At 38.6% G+C, this 20,582-nt stretch overlaps 1 protein-coding gene across 1 annotated transcript in view; it reads left to right on the top strand.

Moving 5' to 3' along the window:
- Nucleotides 1–20,582, top strand: part of JMY (junction mediating and regulatory protein, p53 cofactor) — a 105,744-nt gene that overhangs the window by 48,059 nt on the left and 37,103 nt on the right. Inside the window, exons 2-4 of the mRNA XM_035291338.3 lie at nt 3,379–3,552; nt 14,732–14,882; nt 15,430–15,599. Coding sequence (XP_035147229.1) covers nt 3,379–3,552; nt 14,732–14,882; nt 15,430–15,599 — 495 coding nt within the window. The remainder of the gene's footprint in view (nt 1–3,378; nt 3,553–14,731; nt 14,883–15,429; nt 15,600–20,582) is intronic.

Genomic DNA, 20,582 nt, shown 5'->3' with positions numbered 1-20,582 from the left:
AAACTCCTGGGTTTAAGTGATTCTCGTGCCTCAGCTTCCCGAGTAGCTGGGACTACAGGCATGCTCCACCACACCTGGCTAATTTTTATATTTTTTGTAGAAACAGTGTTTCACCATGTTGCCCAGGCTGGTCTCAAACTCCTGACCTCAAGGGTCGTCGCCTTCCAAAGTGCTGGAATTATATCAAGGGTCTTCGCCTCCCAAAGTACTGGAAGACAGGGAGGCCTGTCTTTGCTTCCCAAAATGCTGGAATTATAAGCTTGATCCACCCTACCTGCCCCATTGATTGCTTTTTGATGACTGAGTTTTGTTTTTCTATTTCTTTGTATAGACATTGCGAAGGATACGTTGTAGAGTCTCTGAATTCTGTTATGTTCCCTCAGAGTTGCTGAATTTTAGTCTTTTCAGCAGTAAAGTTGATTGGATTCAAATGTCAAACTCTATAACTTCTTTACAGAAGGAAGTAGATGAAATATTTACTGTTTTGTTTAATCTGGATTGCTTAGTACCTGTCCTGTGCATGATAGTTCCTGTGAGCACCAGAAATTTGAGTAGAGTTTATATACAAATTTGGAGTTTCTTCTTCTTAGTCTGTCTCCTTTTCAGCATTGTCCTCTGGCTTTCTAGCTGCTGTGGTCATCCTGAACTCTGTCCTCAGATTCTTCAAGCTAGCAAGACTGTGGGTTTCTTTTAGCCATACCTCTCCCCTTCTTCTGGCATCCACTGGGGCATACCCTCAGGCTGAGCATGAATTAAAAAACCACCTAGAGCCCTCCCTGCTTCCAAGGTATTGTTGATGTCCCTTCCATTTTATAGCTATTTTAGTCACTCTGCAGTGCCTACAGGCAGTTGTTTTGTAATATTTTACCCCACAGTTTTTTGTTTTCATCAGTGACAAAACTTGGTTTGATAGAACTGCTCAACTAATACTGGCAAGAGTCAGTTCTCCCCGTTAGCTTTAATAGTGGCCTTAAAAAAAAACAGATTGATAGCTAATATTTGTTTGGCATTTCTTTGTTATAAAAGCACTTTAATGTAGAGTATCTGATTTATCATGATTGTCAATAATACAGGTGCTGCTACATAATTGTGCCAAAAATCTGAACAGGGAATGAGTCTGAAGTCTCAATTCAGCATAGTTACATATATGAACTGATATGTTAGCTAAAAAGCAAATAAGTGGGCAGAAAGATAGTAGTGGAAACTTACAGGTGTGAAAAGAAATAGAATTTTATGCCTTTAGGGAGATGATACTGCCACCAGATAAATGAGTCCAAGTTTAAATATGTAAATTGTTGTCTTACTATATTAGTTCTTTTCATTTGTTATTTTCATTTATTTACTTACTTTTTGAGATGGAGTCTCACTCTGTCACCCAGGCTGGAGTGCAGTGGCACAATCTTGGCTCACTGCAACCTCCACCTCCCAGATTCAAGCGATTATCTTGCCTCAGTCTCCCCAGTAGCTGGGATTATGGGTGTGTGCTACCACACCTGGCTGATTTTTTAAATTTTAGTAGAGATAGGGTTTCACATGTTGGCCGGGCTGATCTAAAACTCCTGATCACCACACCTGGCTGATTTTTTTAGTTTTAGTAGAGATAGGGTTTCACATGTTGGCCGGGCTGATCTAAAACTCCTGATCACCACACCTGGCTGATTTTTTTTAGTTTTAGTAGAGATAGGGTTTCACATGTTGGCCGGGCTGATCTAAAACTCCAGATCTCAAGTGATCTGCCTGCCTCAGCCTCCCAAAGTGCTGGGAGTACAGGTGTGAGCCACTGTGCCCAGCCACTTTTTTTGTTTTGTTTTGTTTTGTTTTTTGAGACAAGGTCTCACTTTGACACCTAGGCTAGAGTGCAGTGGCACAATCTTGGCTCACTGCAGACTCGTCCTCCTAGGCTCAAGCAATTCTTATGCCTCAATCTCCCATAACTGGGACTACCGGCTAATTTTTACATTTTTTCTCCCAAGAAATCTTGTTTAAGATTAAATTACTGGATACTGATTTTTTGGTTTTTGTTTTCTTTTGTTTTTGTTTTTTTTTTCTTGGAAACAGAGTCTTGCTCTTTCATCAGGCTGAGTGCAGTGGTGCCATCTCAGGTCGCTGCAACCTCCACCTCCTGGGTTCAAGTGATTCTCCTGCCTCAGCCTCCTGAGTAGCTGGGACTACAGGCAGGTGCCACCATGCCCAGCTAATTTTTATATTTTTAGTAGATACAGGGTTTCACCATATTGGCCCAGGATGGTCTCAATCTCTTGACCTTGTGTTCTGCCGACCTCGGCCTCCCAAAGTGCTGAGACTATAGTTGTGAGCTACTGTGCCCAGCAAATTATTGTTTTTATACAGACAAGGTCTCACTGCATTGCCCAGGCCTGTCTCAAACTCTTGGCCTCAAGCAGTCCTCTTAACCTGACCTCCCAAAGTGTTGGGATTACAGGTATGAGCCACTCCACCCAGCCTCATTCTTTTCTAAAACGTTTATTTATAATTTTCATACTATTTATCACAATTTGGAATCTTTATCTCTTGAAATACCATTGGGAAAGAATAATTTTTTTATAAAATAAAATAAAATTAATTAATAATTGTTTTCTGTTTATTCACTACACTATAAACTCTTGAGGACCAGGAACATGTTTTTGTATGTCCAACTCCTATGCCAGTGCCTGACCATGATTTTGAAGGAGGTGACAAGTAGAAATTGAAGAAATTTATTGGAAATGTTCCAGATTGAGATGATTTTTTTCCTACTAGATAGTAGAAAAAAATTGGGGGTCCAGTGCAGTGGCTCATACCTATAATCCCAGCACTTTGGGAGGCTGAGGAGGGCGGATCTCTTGAGCCAACGATTTTGAGACCAGCTTGGGCAACATGGTGCGACCCCATCTCTACAAAAAAAAAAAAAAAAAACACTAACAAACCTAACCAGTTGTGGTGGTATGTGCCTGTAGTCCCAGCTACGTGGGAGGTTAAGGCAGGAGAATCACTTGAGCCCAGGAGGTGGAGATTACACCATTGAACTCCAGCCTGGGTGACAGGAGTGAAACCCTGTCTCAGAAAAAAAGGGGAAAAAAATTGGAAGAGTTAAGGCTAAGCTCAGTACATTGAGCCTCAAAAGAGTGATTCAGACAAAGGTCTTGAGTACTGAGACATCTGAAGCATGGAGATATTGATGAAAAACAGTCAGTGCTTTTAGTTCCCTCTTGCTTCTGTGTTTTGGGGTTCCGAGGACCTCGCATGATAGGGAGGGAGTTCAGAGCAAGTATTTATAGGTTATTAGAATTGATTTTCTTTCTTCTTTTTTTTTTCTTATCCCACTTCGTTCCTTCATATAGAATTGATTTTCGTTATTTGTGAAACTGTCTTGTTCCACAGCTCTTGGATAAGCACAAGAATACAGAGAGCATGGTGGAGCTTCTGGATTTGTATCAGTTGGAGGATGAAGCCTACAGCAGTCTTGCGGAAGCTACAACTGAACTCTATCAGTATTTACTACAGCCATTCCGAGACATGAGAGAACTTGCCATGCTACGAAGACAGCAGATCAAGGTATTTTTTAACTAGTAGCCTGCCTCTTTCATAGTTCTCAGCCTGAAAGGCCATGTGTCATCCACTAGAGGAACTTCAAAAAAAAGAAAAGAGAGAAAAAGGGGCACCTGGTCCTATTTCTGCAAAGTTTCTTGTTTGGTAGATTAGGGTTATAGCCTTAGCATCCATTCTGAAACACCTCAAAAGGCAATTCTGCTGAGTAGCCAAGGTTGAGGATAGCCCAGAAAGTACTGTGTTCAAGTTAGCACAAAGTTGTAAATACAGTGGGAAATACCTATTTTTCCCTTTCCTGTACTTTCCTTCCTCCTCTAGTCGTGTCTCCTCTTTAATGTTTTGGAGACTGTATAATCTTAGACTTCATTACCAGAAGTTTTGGGCAGGCAGAGTATGGTGCCTCATGCCTATAATCTCAACATTTTGGGATGCCGAGGCAAGAGGATCACTTGAGCTCTGGAGCTTGAGACCAGCCTGGGCAACAAAGGGAACCTGTCTCTACAAAAAATAAAAAATTAAAATTAAAATTAAAAAAAAACCTAGCTGGATGTGTTAGTGCATGCCTGTAGTCCCAGCTACTCAGGAGGCTGAGGTGGGCAGAAGATTGCTTGAACCCAGGAGGTTGAGGCTGCAATCAGCCATGAATGTGCCACTGTACTTCAGCCTAGGCGATACCTTGTCTCCAAGAAAAAAAAAAAAAAGTGTTGGGAACTTTTTTTTTTTTGAAGTGGGATCTCATCATATTGCCCAGGCTGGTGTCAAACTCCTGGGCTCAAGGGGTCTGCCCACCTTGGCCTCCCAAAGTTCTGGGACTACAGGTATATGAGCCACCATACCCAGCCAGTTATGGAAGCATTTCTTTTCAAAGAACTTGTTAGGTAAGTTTTAAGTTTTTAATGACAGAACTTTAAATACATGATTTTTTTTATTAGTATATGAAGAAGCATATTACACACAAATTTTTTTGGCTGGGTGCAGAGGCTTGTGTCTGTAATCCTAGCTCTTTGGGAGGCCAAGGCAGGTGGATCACCTGAGGTCAGGAGTTCAAGACAAGCCCTGCCAACATGGTAAAACCCTGTCTCTACAAAAACTGCAAAAAGGAGCTGGACATGGAGGCTGAGGCAGGAGAATCACTTGAACCTGGGAGGCGGAGGTTTCAGTGAGTCGAGATCATGCCATTGCTCTCCAGCCTGGAGGACAGAGCAATACTCCATCTCAATAAATAAATAAATAAATTTTTTTTCCTCCACAATATGGGTGAAAAAACAGTTTTTGAAATAAGCATTTAAGCATTTGATTTTATAGCTGACCTTAAATGTTACATGTAATTCACATATGAATGGTGCTGAACTAGAACGCTAAAATTGTCTTTTTACATAATAGGTTAAGTTGGAATATTGTTATATAAGATTGAGTCTTTGAGAAAATTAGCAATTAATCTAAGAACCTTATGCGTGGGGACAGGGATGAGTATATTTGAAAATGTATGAGAAGGTCAGGTTGTCTGTCTTATTTTCTCCTTACTAATGTGTCAGGGTGGAGAGTAGGACAGTCACATAACTCAGACGGACTCCTTATGAATACCTTTGAAAGATATTGTGCTTTTTGGGGGTTTTGGTTTTGGTTTTGGTCAGTTTTATAAATTTGGCATTTGGGTTAAAATAGTAACATAGGAAAAAAAATGGTAACGTGGAACAAAGAATTTTTAGATGGTAGAAATTTCTTTTTTTGTTGTTGTTTTTGAGACAGCGTCTTTGTCACCCAGGCTGGAGTACAGTGGCATGATTTCAGCTCACTGCAGTCTTGATGTCCGGAGCTGAAGCAGTCCTCCCAGCTCAGCCCGACAAATAGCTGGGACCATGGGTGCACACCACCATGCCCAGCTGTTTTTTGTTGTAGTTTTTGTAGAGACGGAGGTCTCCCTCTGTTACCCAGACAGGTCTCAAACTCTTGAGCCCAAGCAGTCTGCCCACCTTGGCTACCCAAAGTGCTGGGATCACAGGCATGAGCCATTGTCCAGCCTGGAAATTCCTGTTTCTTTTCTTTTCTTTTCTTTCTTTTCTTTCTTTCTTTCCTTTCTTTCCCCTCCCTCCCTCCGTCCTTCCCTCCCTCCCTCCCTCCCTCCCTCCTTCCTTCCTTTCACTCTGTCGCTCAGGCTGGAGTGTAGTGGTGCGATCTCAGCTCACTGCAGCCTCTGCCTCTCGAGTTTAAGCAGTTCTCTGCCTCAGCCCCCCGAGTAGCCAGGATTACAGGCACCCACCACCATGCCTGGTTAATTTTTGTATTTTTAGTAGAGATGGGGTTTCACCATCTTGGCTAGGGTGGTCTTGAACTCCTGACATCATGATCCACCTGCCTTGGCCTCCCAAAGTGCTGTGATTACAGACATGAGCCACCGTACCTAGTCTGGAAATTCCTGTTTCTTTAAATGAATTATAGATGTTTGTCTGAAGAACTTGACCAGAAGGCCATTAATAAACTGGAAGACATGGACACCCACCTACTTTAGACTGCTGCATTGTTTAGCAGACATCCCTACAGCATAGCACTAACTATCCAGAATTTATACACATTCTTTCATATACTTACATCACAATTTGTATTGGGTATTAATATTAGCAAATTGTCCTACTTCTCAGGCTGTATTGTCCACTAGCATCACATAACTGCTACCTTTTTCCTGGATAGTAGAATGTAGGTGAAGATGAACAGAAAACATATTTTGAAAATTTGTCTTTTCTGATAGTAAAAATGGTATTTCACTGCATTTCTTTTTCTAAGACATTGAGAAAATGCCCCGTCAACCATGACTATTCTTTTATTCTTGATCCTACTCGTGAATTTGCAAATACAAGTTTAACCAAGTCAGTTAGATTTAGTTAGCAGTTCATGCATTGCAGTGGATTGAGATGTGTCGGCTTTGCAAAGATTAGTTAATTTAATTATCACACAACCTTGTAAGTTGGGTACTCTTACTATTTTATTTTTCTACTTCATAGATAAGAAAACCAATATTGGGATAATTACGTACTTGTTCACAGCTAATTTGTAAGTGGTAGAACTCATAACAGTACTCAAATCAAGTATCTCTGATTTTTACTTGTAACTTTTTTTTTGAGACGGAGTTTCGTTCTTGTTACCCAGGCTGGAGTGCAATGGCATGATCTTGGCTCACCGCAACCTCCGCCTCCTGGGTTCAGAAAATTCTCCTGCCTCTGCCTCCTGAGTAGCTGGGATTACAGGCACGCGCCACCATGCCCAGCTAATTTTTTGTATTTTTAGTAGAGACGGGGTTTCACCATGTTGTCCAGGATGGTCTCGATCTCTTGACCTCGTGATCCGCCCGGCTGGTTACTTGTTACTTTCAAGTTAAAAAATCTGTACTCAGATTTTTTCTAATTACTAAGATCTGTTAGTAATAAAAAAATTTTTTTTTTACTTTTAAAACCTTTTTGTTAAAAACTGAAACACAATCACATATTAGCCTAGGGCCTGCACAGTGTCAGGATCATCGAGATGTCACTAGGCCAATCAGATTTTCAGTGCCAATGTAATTTTATCAAACCCCCATTGTATATGGGTCTCATTGTTGACGGAAACATCATCACACTGCACGTGACTATAATAGAATAATTTTCAGCAGTGCAGAGGAATGAACTGATAGACGCAGCATGGATAAATCTTAAAATCATGCTAAGTCAAAGAAGCAAATACAAAATAATATATAATGCATGAAGGAGGATGGGCTTCAAAGGGGCACAAGAATCTTTTGTAGGTGATGAAAATGGTCAGTATTTGATTAATGTTGTTTCAGAAGTGTATGTAGATGTCAAAACTCACTGAGTTGACCATTCTAAATATATTCACTTGTTTGTATGTAAATTAAGCCTTAATAAGATTGCTTACAGGAAATATGCTGAGGAAAGGATGCCTGACACAAAGAGAGCATAGAGTTTGTGATACCTTTATTTGAAATTCTAGAAATGATCATTCAGATCTGTACTAACAGAAAACTTAAATAGTTGTTGGCTGTGGTGGTTTGGGGGAAATTGACTGAGAGGGAGGGAGCAGGCAGGCACCAAAGACATCTTTGGAGAGATTGTTTAAATCTAGATTTTAGTGGTTGTTAAATGAGTGTATAAATTTGTCAAAATTAATCAAAATTTACACTCAAAATGTTGCCTTTTGTATGCAAGTTATATCTCAGTAAAGCTGATGTTAAATGCAAAGAATGTACACACTTATATAAGAAGCACACAAAATGGGATGATCAACAGTGCCTAAAGATATATGTAAAAAGTGGGACTGTCTAGGGCTTCACTATTGAAGAATGAAGAATTTTCAGTAGGAAATGGGTACACTACAGTCTCTTTTGGAGATTGGAGTGGAGAATATTCCTGATAAAGAGACATACAAAGAGGAATGGTTTAGTGCTTGTACTTAGTGCTTGATCCAGGCAGTGTTGTATTGGCAGTTACTTAATTGAATCTTCACACCAATCCAGCACCATTGATGGTTGCTAGAAAGTAGCATGGTTGGGCTTGAACACCTGCATTTGATAGCAAAACCTGCTGTTATCCACAGGGTGTGAATTGTTTGATGTGCCTTTAGTCTAAGGATTTATAGGAAATGAGAGGAAAGATGCCTCGAATGCTGTTACATTCTATGAACAGTTGTGTCTGTTGGGTTCTAATCAGAATATCAGACTGGTTACTTCAACAGAGAGAATTATTATTATTATTATTATTATTTTATTTTTTGAGTTGTACTTTCGCTCTTGTTGCCCAGGCTGGAGTGCAATGGCGCAATCTTGGCTCACCGTAACTTCTGCCTCCTAGGTTCAAGTGATTCTCCTGCCTCACTTGGCCTCCCGAGTAACTGGGATTACAGGCATGCGCCACTATGCCTGACTGATTTTGTATTTTTTAGTAGAGATGAGGTTTCTCCATGGTAGTCAGGCTGGTCTTGAGATACTAACCTCAGGTGATCCCAGCCGCCTCAGCCTCCCAAAGTACTGGGATTACAGGACCTGAGCCACTGCGTCCGGCAGTCAGCAGAGAGAATTTAATATAAAGAATTTGTTTGTTCAACGATATGCTTGAAATGCTCTAAGAAAGGGGGAAAAAAAAGAATTTGTTAACAAGGTATAAAATTGTTAACCAAATAATTGACCTTTTCTCTGTATATAGAGCTTGATTTCCAATGGTTTCATTAACCTAGATATTAAAGTATGATAGGAAAGAAGGTAACTTGGCATCCTAGATGTATAATGTATTTATATTTGTTTTTACATTTAATATTTATGATAATAACATATACTATCTCACCTGTTAAGCATTAAGCAGCTTCTGCCTACCAGCATTATTTTAGGTCTGGAAGTCTTTCTGAGATAGACACCTATTTAGGGAGCCCACAGATTGTAAGTCTACTGTATTAGGTCTCAAAATTGTGATCCCCTGACTAGCAGTATCAGTATAGCCTGGAACCCTGTTAGAAATACAAATCCTTGGGTTTCACCTCCTCAGATGTCTACTGAAACTCTAGGAATGGACTTCAGCAGTCTTTGCTTTGACAAGCTTTCCAGGTGATTATGCTACATACTTAAGTTTGAGAATCACTAGGCTAATAAAATAGGACTTGTAATAGCTTAAGGATTTCCCTTACTGAACTGAAGGCTACAATTTTTCAGGGTTGGAGCTTTTCTGGGTCTTGCCAGTTGGCTGGAGCATTAAAGCTATGAAACTTCAACAGCATTAAGAAGCACAGAAAGCTTGTTTGTGTTCTTTGTATTTGTAGCTATAAACACATTGTGAAGGTAAAGATGTTAATCAAACAACAAAGTACAAGTTACTTTCAATTGAAAGTAAAATGAAGTTGAAACTAGATGAATCCATAGATTTTTAAATCCAGTGTCTTTAATGAGTCAGAGCCAGTTGGCCTTTACTCATCATCTTGATCAACCATAAACCCTTCAGATTGTCCAACTTATTTTTAAATATTCCTGAAAGTAAATAAGCTAGAAACTCAAAGGCACTTGCATTTCTTTCTGTTGTAGCCAGTCACCTCATTTTGCCAGTTGTCTCCTGGTAAATTCTGGAATGTACATTTCATTCTTATGCCAGCCTTTGGGGCAAGTCTATAGGTGCCTTTCTGTGAAATAGAAAAAGGCACCCACCCCACTCACCCATCAAACTAATTAGAAAAGAGCCCCTTCTCATCAAGTGTAGAAATACACATGGCCTGGCAAAGTGTGAGCTGCATTTCATTATCACTTTGCCCCCTTGGTCAGATGCTGTTTATTGTGCAGGGTGCAATTTTTGCCGCTGTATCCATCCACTGCATGCACGCTATGAACTATGTAGTGCCACCATTATGCATTCAGATACTCATATCTCACCTGAGCTATATTTTTCTTTAGTTCACGTGTGTTTCGATTTCTCTTAACTCTTTTTAAAAGCATAGTTTCTCACATTTGGTTATAAGAATTTCTCAATATTTGCTCTGAATATAAAAACCCATGAATACATGCCGTCTAAGCTAATCATGTTAGATCATTCAAGAGTCATCTTCAGGCAACCCCAGAGCCTGGAAAATTTGCATTGTAGATGCTGTTGCATTAGTATATTCAGTTTTTCCCCCATCATCTTTTTTGTGATGGTACATTCACTGATTTATCTTGGCATTCGTTTTACCAAAGATTCTAAGGTGGATTCCCCCCACTATGTTTCTTACATAAAAGCCAGTATCCAAGTGCTGTACTTCACAATAATTCTGTGCCAGAAAATTCGTATTTATAAACTAGTTTGACTATCCTAGCTGGCACACGCTTTTTTCCATGTTAAAGACAGGCACTGTTTTCTTTCTAGCACTGAAATTGAAAACAGAGGTGTCATTGTTTTTAGCACATGATCCAACTAACCAGTGCTGCACATCTTCAAACTTGCCAAGTTAGGAAAAGTACTTAGTACCCTTGCTTAATGTCTTAGGAACAGTAAACTATTAAACAAGTTTCTTACCAATTGGCTGCAACATTAAAGCTGTGAAACTTCAAATCAGTTTAAAAAACAGCATTAAAAAGCATGGAAAGTATGTTTATGTTCTGTGTATTTGTAGCTGTATATGTATTATAAAGCTAAAGATATTAATCCAATAAAGTACAAGTTACTTTCAAATAACACAGGATTAAAAAAAACTTTTTTTCCCTCTTCCAAAAGCCATAATAGGCTGGGCGCTGTGGCTCATGCCAGTAATACCAGAACTTTGGGAGGCCAAGGTGGGCAGATCACCTGAGGTCAGGAGTTCACAATCAGCCTGGCTAACATTGTGAAACCCCATCTCTACCAAAAATAAAAAATAAAAATAAAAAAAGCTGGTGGCTTGCTTCTGTAATCCCAGCTACTCAGGAGGCTGAGGCAGGAGAATCTCTTGAACCCTGGAGGTGGAGGTTGCAATGAGCCGAGATGACACCACTGCACTCCAGCCTGGGTGACAGAGTGAGACTCTATCTAGGGGAAAAGAAAAACCATAATGCAAGTGTTTACAGTTCTTTTTCTTTCTTTTCTATTAATAAATGGTACAGGGACCTAACCATGCAAGTAAAAATGCTTTTTATATTAAGATTTTTGAATTCTGAACATTCTTTTTATTAAATTTCTGTTTCATAGTTTATCTGTTGAAATCTGGTCAGAAAAACTAGTTATTTCAATAGAGAGAATCTAGTATAAAGAATTTGCTAACTTGATACAAAGTTGTTAACCAGATCATTGAGGAGGCAAGAAAGTAATGCTAAGGTACCTCAGAGGAAGCAATTGTAAAAACAGCTACCACTTCTAGGGTTGGAGAAACAAAGGGAAGAGATTGGAATTATTAAAACTTAAGTGTAGAGGAGGAACCCTGTGGAGCTGACCTGAAAAAAAAAGGCATTGCTTGCCTGGTTTTCAATGGAGAGACCTAGTTCTCAGAGGATTCCGTACTGGGGGATTGGTCTGTCATGGGGTTGTACTGTGAGCCTGTGGTTGAAAAACTGCAAATTAGATTCTGTTATGCTTCAGAAAGGAATTGCTGATGGCTGTGGCGAAGTAAGGCTGGGACGATGCTGACAGGAACAGCAGCCAGTTGAAGTCTAGGGATGCAGACAGAAGCATATCTCCTCCCTCTTCCAGACTCTGCTATTGGCAAAGGCTAAATGTGATTTGCAGTCTCAAACCTAGCATCACAAGATAGAAGGATGAACTTGGAGACGGCTAGACAAGAATGTACATAGATCTTCAGACTTTAAACGTTAGGGGGAACTAGCTTAAGGTCTCAGTTACAGTAAACTAATTATGGATCTTTAACAGTTGGATAGATGTTAATAGCTGCCAAGTTTTAAAAGTCAGTTAAAGGCTGGGCAAGGTGGTTTGCACTTGTAGTCTCAGCTTGCTGGGAGACTGAGGCAGGAGGACACTTGAGACCAGGAGTTTGAGACTGCAGTGTGTGAATTGTACCTGTGACTAGCCCCTGCACTCCAGCCTGGGCAACATAGTGGACCCCATCTCTAAAGAAAAATTTAAAGTCAGTTAAAAAGCAGCTCAAAAGAAAAGCATAGTGAGCATTCGAGTATTTCACAGTCCATATATCTGAATATATAAAGGTAGCAAACTATGTTATCTTCACATAATTGTCAAAGGATTTAGACTTTTCAAAAAAGCTATAACTTCTCTCATTTTCATTTGTCTTTCTTTGTATTGTTACAGTGTAATCATGTTGTTGAAAAAAAATCTTCTATTATAATATCCTGAATAAGGGTTTTACATTTTGACTTGTAGCATTATTAAATTTCTATTCCGTACTTGTAAATACTAATTGTATGCTTTTAAACTTGTATGTTTTAAATTCAGAGGTAATTGCAATAAAAGAAAGCACACATACCGATTTTATTATAGCAAACAACTCCACTGGAATCCTTAAATCTAAGATGAAGTCTACATAAGCCATTTAGTACTTAGAATCCCACAGTGGTTTCCTGTCAAATAAAATACACACTCCTTTGCCTGACTTTTTAAATGTCTTTTAAGACAACCTCATATGATAACCATCTACTTTCTTAGTATCTCTCATTACTTTTATTTTTCCCTCCTGAAAGCAAGCAGGCTGGACTGCCCTCTGTCCTTTAACAGGCCCAAAAGTTTTTAGGCTTTTGCTCAGGTTGGTCCTTGCCCCAGCATGCCTTTTCATTGGTTTTCTCTCCTTACATACCTGTCAAAATCCCACCCCTTCTTCAAAGCTATCTACATTTAATGAACCTCAGTGAAGTTTGTCCTCACCTACACAACTGATTTTTAAAAATATTTTTCTGAGACATAATCTTACTCTGTCACCAGGCTGGAGTGCAGTGATGCGATCCTGGCTGGCTGCAGCCTCCACCTCTTGAGTTCAAGCGATTTTCCTGCCGCAGCCTCCTGAGTAGCTGGAACTACAGGTGCATGTCACCACAACCAGCTAATTTTTGTATTTTTAGTAGAGACGGGGTTTTACCATGTTGGCCAGGATCATCTTGATATTTTGACCTCGTGGCCCACAACTGATGTTCTTTCCCCACAATACCTTTTATTTTTCTCAAAGGTGTTTTACCCAGAGACACACTTAACCATCTGTAGTATCTGGCTAAAATTCTACTGTTACTATAAAATCCTACTCTTAATATTTCCAGATATTCTCATTATTCCATTTAGAAAGTCTGCCCAGACTGCACCCAGATCCCTATACCTGCTGCTCCACTTAATGTCTTAGGCATACTCATCATTCATGACTTTCTAAAAAAAATACTCTAATTCTTTTTTTCCTTTTTTTATTAATAGAGATAGGGCCTTGCTATGTTGCCCAGGTTGGTCTCGAACTCCTGGTCACGCAGTTCTCCCTGTCTGGGAGCTAAAAGGAAAGCAGTTTTTGCATGACTCAACTCCCAAGCTTATCTTGCCCTTTGACATAGTGAGATTGGGTTCCTGAGACTTTATTTTCCTTTCACAGCATTGGTTAGAGAATATGGGTTGTAGGCCGGGTGTGGTGGATCACACCTGTAATCTCAGCACTTTGGGAGGCCAAGGCGGGCAGATCATTTGAGGTCAGGAGTTCGAGACCAACCTGGCCAACATGGCAAAACCCCGTCTCTACTAAAAATACAAAAATTATCCCGGTGTGGTGGGAGGCACCTATAATCCCAACTACTCAGGACGCTGAGGCAGGAGAATTGCTTGAACCTGGGAGGCAGAGGTTGCAGCAAGCCAAGATAACACCACTGTACTCTAACCTGGGTGACAAAATGAGACCCCTTCTCAAAAAAAAAAAAAATATATATATATATATATATATAGTAGGTTGCATTATTTCTACCTTTGGAATTTATGATGAGCTTTCTAGTGGCTTAATGATGCTTGATCAGTGTTTTCTTTAAGTGTGTCATAAGTGAGTTAACATTTTGCCTGTTGTTTTTTAAATTTATTCTAATGAGGTTGTCATTGGTTTCATATATAACTTGCTGATAACCATTTCTCTATGTATGGTAAAGCAAGATTGTGTGTATAAGTGATCCACTGCAGTCCTCGATTGTACCTTTCTTTCATGTTAAAACATAGCTGTATAGTGTTTTGAAATATACTTTTAATACTATAACTTCTTTAAATTTTGTTTTAGCATTCACCCAGTTCATTCCTGTCCATCCTTTGATTTTCATCTATCTGAGCTACCACGCCCGGCATTCCTCTGTTACTGTTATCTAAAGTCTTTTCAGTATGCACATAGGCTGATTTTTATATTGTCAATCTGAAAATCCCAGTTTTCAATTGTTTTATTTAGTGGCTGTTAAGGAAATAAACAATTTAAATAATTTGGGGGGGGTCCACAAATAAGCCTTAACTAAAAAAGATAGTTTATCATAGAGGAGGAAATAAATTCCTCATTGAGACAATTAAAAAACAATCAGTCTTAACATTTTGGTATATATCTGTTGCCTGTGTACGGAGTCGGGGGGATGGAAGAAAGAGCAGAATGGAAATAGTTTCTTTGTCAGATATCTTCAGTATCACTGTTAATTCACTTGTTTTATAAATTAATAGCTTCTCCTTTAGAGAAGCTATTATTTTAAGTGTTTAAGGAGTGGGTAGAAGAAAGAAGTGAACGTCTTAATTTTTTCTTTTTCTCTCTAAAGATTTCCATGGAGAATGATTACCTGGGACCTCGAAGAATTGAGAGTCTACAAAAAGAAGATGCTGATTGGCAGCGGAAAGCTCACATGGCTGTACTGTCTATTCAAGATCTTACTGTCAAGTATTTTGAAATAACAGCTAAAGCTCAAAAAGGTAAGTTTCTCAGTAAAATTATCCATTAGGTATTTTTGAAAATGAGTGGTTAAGTATTTTATGTTCAGAAAAATTGCATAGAAAAATATATAAGGATCACTCATAATCCCAGCGGTTAGAGAAGACCACTATTAGCAAATTAAGATACATCCTATCCGTCTTTTCTAGATATATATTCAAATATATATAATTAAAATATGAATTATAAATAATTATGTTTCTACTAACATACTGAGGAAAAAAGCTTATAAAACCTCACAGAATTAATGTTTTACTTGAAACTTTGAAAGTTAACGACACTGGACATGTGGAAGTGTTTTTAAAGTTTCTAAAAGCTAATTTACAGTGTTTTAACTGCGGAACGTTATTTCTGAGGACAAGTTGAAGACATTAGAATTTAAGATAGTCTCAATTTATATTTTAAAAATGTTATAAGCAGTTTATCATGACAGCAGGATTTGTTTTTCTCTGTGGCCAGTGAAATCGTTTTCAAATACTTCAGTATTAAGTTGCTTGTCTTAATTTCTCTTTAAACAATTATTAATAGCTGTGTATGATCGAATGCGAGCAGATCAGAAGAAATTTGGTAAAGCATCATGGGCAGCGGCTGCTGAACGGCTAGAAAAACTCCAGTATGCAGTTTCTAAAGAAACTTTGCAGATGATGAGAGCTAAAGAGATATGCTTGGAGCAGCGGAAACATGCACTAAAGGAAGAGGTAACAAAAATCATCAGAAAAATCAGAAAAGGCTGCATTTGTCATTTTAATCTTTGTACAAGACATTTTTCTGATTCCAGAGGCAGGAATTTTATGCTGTCTCCATGAGATGAAAACACAACAGGTCATTAGAAGAGTTAGACACAGCATATTTCACAGCATCGCAGTGTTATGGTTGGCAGCACTGCACTGTTGATCAAAGAAGCCAGCATCAGAACTTCTTAGTTGCTGTAAAGTTTTTTTATACTGTGAAACATAAAGATTTCCAGCAATTATTTTAAGAAGTTTCATTGACCAGAGAAATTTAGTGAAATTTTTAAGGTAGTGGCGTTTTGTTAGGATTGATTATATAATGCTTTTATACCGTTACATTTTGGAACTTCCCACTTTATTTCTACTGGAACGCACCAGTCTCGCCCATCTCCTTCCTCCTCTCTACCCCCTATAGTCACTGTCTATCCTTTTTATTATTGATATAGGTATAAATATTCATACCCATTTTGTGGGTTGTCCCTGTTGACTTGAAACCACTGACTATATATTTATGAAAATAGTATATTTTAATCTCTAGAGAAGAGCAAACCATCATCTCTGCTTTTGTTATAAGAATACAGCTTTATGTAAAATACATTTTGTTTTGTTTTGTTTTTGGCTTAGGTCATACAACAAGATGGTCTTCATTGACATTTTTAAAGTGCTTATACTTATCTACACTTGTTTAAGAAATAGTATATGAAATAACCTATAAGGTATACCTGTGATCTAGAAATCTTTTTGTTGATGGATTTGTGTTAGAATTGTATTCCCCGCCCTACCCCCCTTTTTTTTTGCTGGCTATTAGAAGGTAAAATTGGAACTTGGCTTATCCAGGAAATGATTCACACTTTATATTCAGAATTGCTGTGCATGCATTTCATCTCCATCTTGTGTTCCCCTGAGGTATTTCTACTGTAATATATCCTTTTCTAATTAGTTTGTTCCCCTCATGTTACTAGCTCTCTGGAGTGTCTTAAATTCTAGAATTTTTAAACTTAAATCCCTCTTTTTGCTTGAAATAGAGTACTACCTTTATCTTCATCTTTGTGTGTCTTGCTCTGTCACCCAGGCTGGAGTGCAGTGGTGTGATCACAGCTCACCGCAAACCCCAGCCTCTTGGGGCTCAAGTCCTCCTACCTCAGCCTCTCAAGCAGAAGGCATTCACCCCTACACCTTGCAAATTTTTATTTATTAACTTGTATTTTGTAGAGACGAGGTTTCCCTTTGTTGCCTAGGCTGATCTTGAACTCCTGGGCTCGAGGAATCCTTCTGCATTAGTTTCCTGAAGTGCTGGAGTTACAGGTGTGATTCACCATGCCCAGCCCATCTTCATCATATTGTCTAGCATTATTGTTCTAACTTGACTAACATTGAGTTATTGTGTCAGTGGGCAGCTGCCTAAGAGCAGCAGGGGAAGGTAAGATTTCTGACTACTCTTAACTGTAAACAGTCTAAAGTAGTAGAGGAAAGAAGAGGATGAAATGGACCCTGAGCTTTTGAGATGATTATCTTGAGGAGGGGGACTGTTATTCCCTGGGGCCATCCTGTTAATGTAATAGTGTTTGAATTCTTCACAGTATTTGTTAAAACTGCCAGTTAGTCATTCTTGGCCAGGTTTTTGCTTGTTTTGTATATAATATAGATAGTTACTGTGCTTTATATGTATACATGTGTGGTGATGTACTGTACCAGTTTTACTAGCATTTATTTAACATGCCCACATTACTCATGAGAAAGAGAGTAAATGTGAATTATTAAGCCTATCCCAGAATAGTGCTTTGCCAGTAAAGGTTTTGCAAAACAGTGCTACCCTGTGATTTGTCCCCATAGGTTATTTTTAGAACATAGTTCTTCCTGATGGGACAAAATTGAAACACCCAAAAAATGAAAATGTTTCTAATTATTTTAAATTTAATTTAAAAATTAAATGTAAAATATTTCAGAATATTTGCCACAAGCATAATGCTGTACTGGAAATAAATGTTCTGAATTAACACTGAAATATTAAATATTACCTAAGCAGGCAAAATTTTGTTTGACTTGAAAAAATTAACTGCTTTTAGGAGTAGATACTGTTCCTTTTAATTTATACCTCCTTTAACTGTTTGTGGGTATTTTTTAAAACATTAATTTAGTTAGTTATAATAGAGAGAGGGTCTCAATATTTTGCCAGGGCTGTTCTCTAATACATGGCCTCAAGAGATCCTCTTGTCATGGACTCCCAACGTTCTGAGATCATAGGTATGAGCCACCGTGTCTAGCACTGAGTCTTAATTATACTCATTCTTATCCCTTTTAGGTCATTCTTGCCACTTTAAGAATATGAGAACCCTATACTCAGTAATACACATGTCTATATACAGTTTTGCACACAATTTTAGTAGGTTCTCAAACCATCTGTATCTGAAGCTCTTATTTCAGAATGACCCCCACATGTTCTTATTTCCTTATCAAAAGTTGCCTCAACCAACATTTCAGGGTTCACAAAGCATGCCGTTGACTAGGTGATGTGGCATTTTGTGTGGGCCTTGCCAGAAAGTTCCAACAGCAAGAAGCTGTGATATGGTGGACAGAGCCTGAGTCTGAGCAGAAGTGGGGTTTTTGAGGTGCTTGTCCAGGCAAGGAGATTGGTTTTTAGTTTTCATTTTATTATTCCATAGGTTCAAACTATATATTTCAAAGTCTCTAAATATAAAAAGCTGAGTTCCACTGTAAAGGCCTTATTTTATATTAAGTTCTGTTTTCACCATATAAATTCTGTTGTGGCAGCAGTTGGAGAAAAGTTTAAAATGTTTTAGGCCCTGTCCTTGGCTTCATGTATATTATCATTAAATTCTCAAACATAACCTTTTGTGCTACAAGCCCATAAACCTAAATTCCCTGAGAAGAGATATGTTTCAGAATCCTAGGTTTTGTTTTTAGATTTTAGAAAGGTGTAAGATATAACTTAAGGTGTAAGCATATAACTCCAGACAAGTGTTGTTAATCCACTAATGAAACACCTGGTCACATTAAATGGAATAACTAAGGATTAAAAATAGTCTTATGAAAAATTCAGATCCTGTTTTTCCACAAATGGATCGTGAGATTTGGTTTGACATTAAATAAATCATGGAAATTTTCCATTTTCCAGGATTTCTGTCATGCGGAATTCAGTTAATTCTGTCAATTAGTGTTAACCCATATTTGTGCAGTTGTTATTGATGGAACATGTATCTATACTTGGACTTGTCTGGTACTAATTCTCATGTTGGTTCTTTCTACAAGTTTTTTTGGTTGAAAACTCGCCCTTGCCATCTTTCTGCTTATGCTGTCCAAGGCTTTTATGACCCCTAAAAAAAAAAAAAAGACATAGCCTTGCTCTGTCACCCAGTCTGGAGTACAGTGGTGCAATCATAGTTCCCTGTGGCAAGCTCAAATTCCTGAGACTCAAAGACTCCCTACTGTCTCAGACTTCTAAGTCATTGGGATTACAGGCACATGCCACTCCGCCCATCTATGACTTATTTTCAAACCCTCATTTCATTTCTTGTTTACTGCACGTTTTCTGTAACTCAAACAGTGGTGGATGCTCGGTGAGTATTTTCTGAATGACTGATTCAGTCAACAGGTAGCTCTTTTAATAGTTCCTCTAGTATCATTGAAATTTTCTAGCACAGTAGGGTGAAAGGCAGAATAAGGGCATAATAAGTTTGCATAGTTTGCAGAAAGTGCCATCTGGTTTCATGATAAGGTACAGTCAAATAGGTGTACATGAAAACTACTTTATTATTATTACACATAGAATGACTATGGAGTCAGCAGGGTGTATTGTACTTATGTGGATGTATGGACATGAATTTGTACTCCATCCCCTTTCAACAATAATAACACTTTGATATTTTTTCCATATTTTTTGACTGGTAGTCCCTAATTTTACCTAGTGGAAGAACACTCTTATAGGAATCAGGTGAATTGACTCTAACTCAAACTTTGCTATTCATTACCTGGATCACATTGGGATGTTACAGTTTCATTGGGATACTGATATCCTCATACTTAAAGTATGTTTAGAAGAGTAAAAGTTGAGCTAAGTTAATTTTTAAGATAGCCAATATTTCCTCATTATTTAAACTACTTTCAGGGATTCTTTCTTCTTGCCCAGGAAAGCACTGCTCTCAGATATAAAAAAGACACCCCCTACTTTTGCACCATTCCAGAAAAAAAAAGACACCCCCATCGTGTCACCCACCTTTCCTGCACTGCTTCATTATCTGGAATTAGTTCTCTTTACTCTGGATTCTGTTTCCCTTAGTTCTATGGCTGTCAACTGAGGATAGGAAAACTCAGTCTGGAAATTTCAGATGTTAAAACAGGGAAGAAATTTGGAGCAGGGTGCCCACTCCATACCTCTTTATGCCTTATACTAAGGATTTTGCTTCTACGTTGAAGATTAGAGAGACTTCAGAGTATTATTTTGCCCTCACAAATGTCTCTGAGTCATAGCATTTCTTTCTCCTTTGCTGATCTCATAAAAGCCCATATATTCTGGCTCCATAACCCTTTAGCTTTTCCCAAAGTCCACCCTCCTCACCTGTTGTTTGGCCTTTCAGAGGTTGGGATTTAACAGACTCCTTCACTGCTTGTCTTCCTCTGATGAGATTTTGGTCATCTTTAGACCACAGACCTTGGCAAATCTACCTCTGGACTCTTGGTCTAGATAGAACTCACTCAACCAGAAAGTTGGAATGAAGTCACTGCTTATAAGAGAATACCCACTTTCTTTCTCATTTTGATTTTTTGATATTGTGTCCTGGCAGCACTGTATTCTCAAGTGCTTTTAAAGTGCACTGGCACTGGGCAGCTGTCAGAGTACGGTTCTCTTTGTGGTTGAGACAGCTACCGTGTAAAGGCATGTCACTGGGGGATTTTCAGCCTTTTTCCTTAGCCAAGAGATTGGACAGGAGA

Source organism: Callithrix jacchus, chromosome 2, assembly GCF_049354715.1.
Source record: "Callithrix jacchus isolate 240 chromosome 2, calJac240_pri, whole genome shotgun sequence".
NCBI lineage: Eukaryota > Metazoa > Chordata > Mammalia > Primates > Cebidae > Callithrix > Callithrix jacchus.
This window is presented reverse-complemented; position numbering and strand designations above follow the sequence as displayed.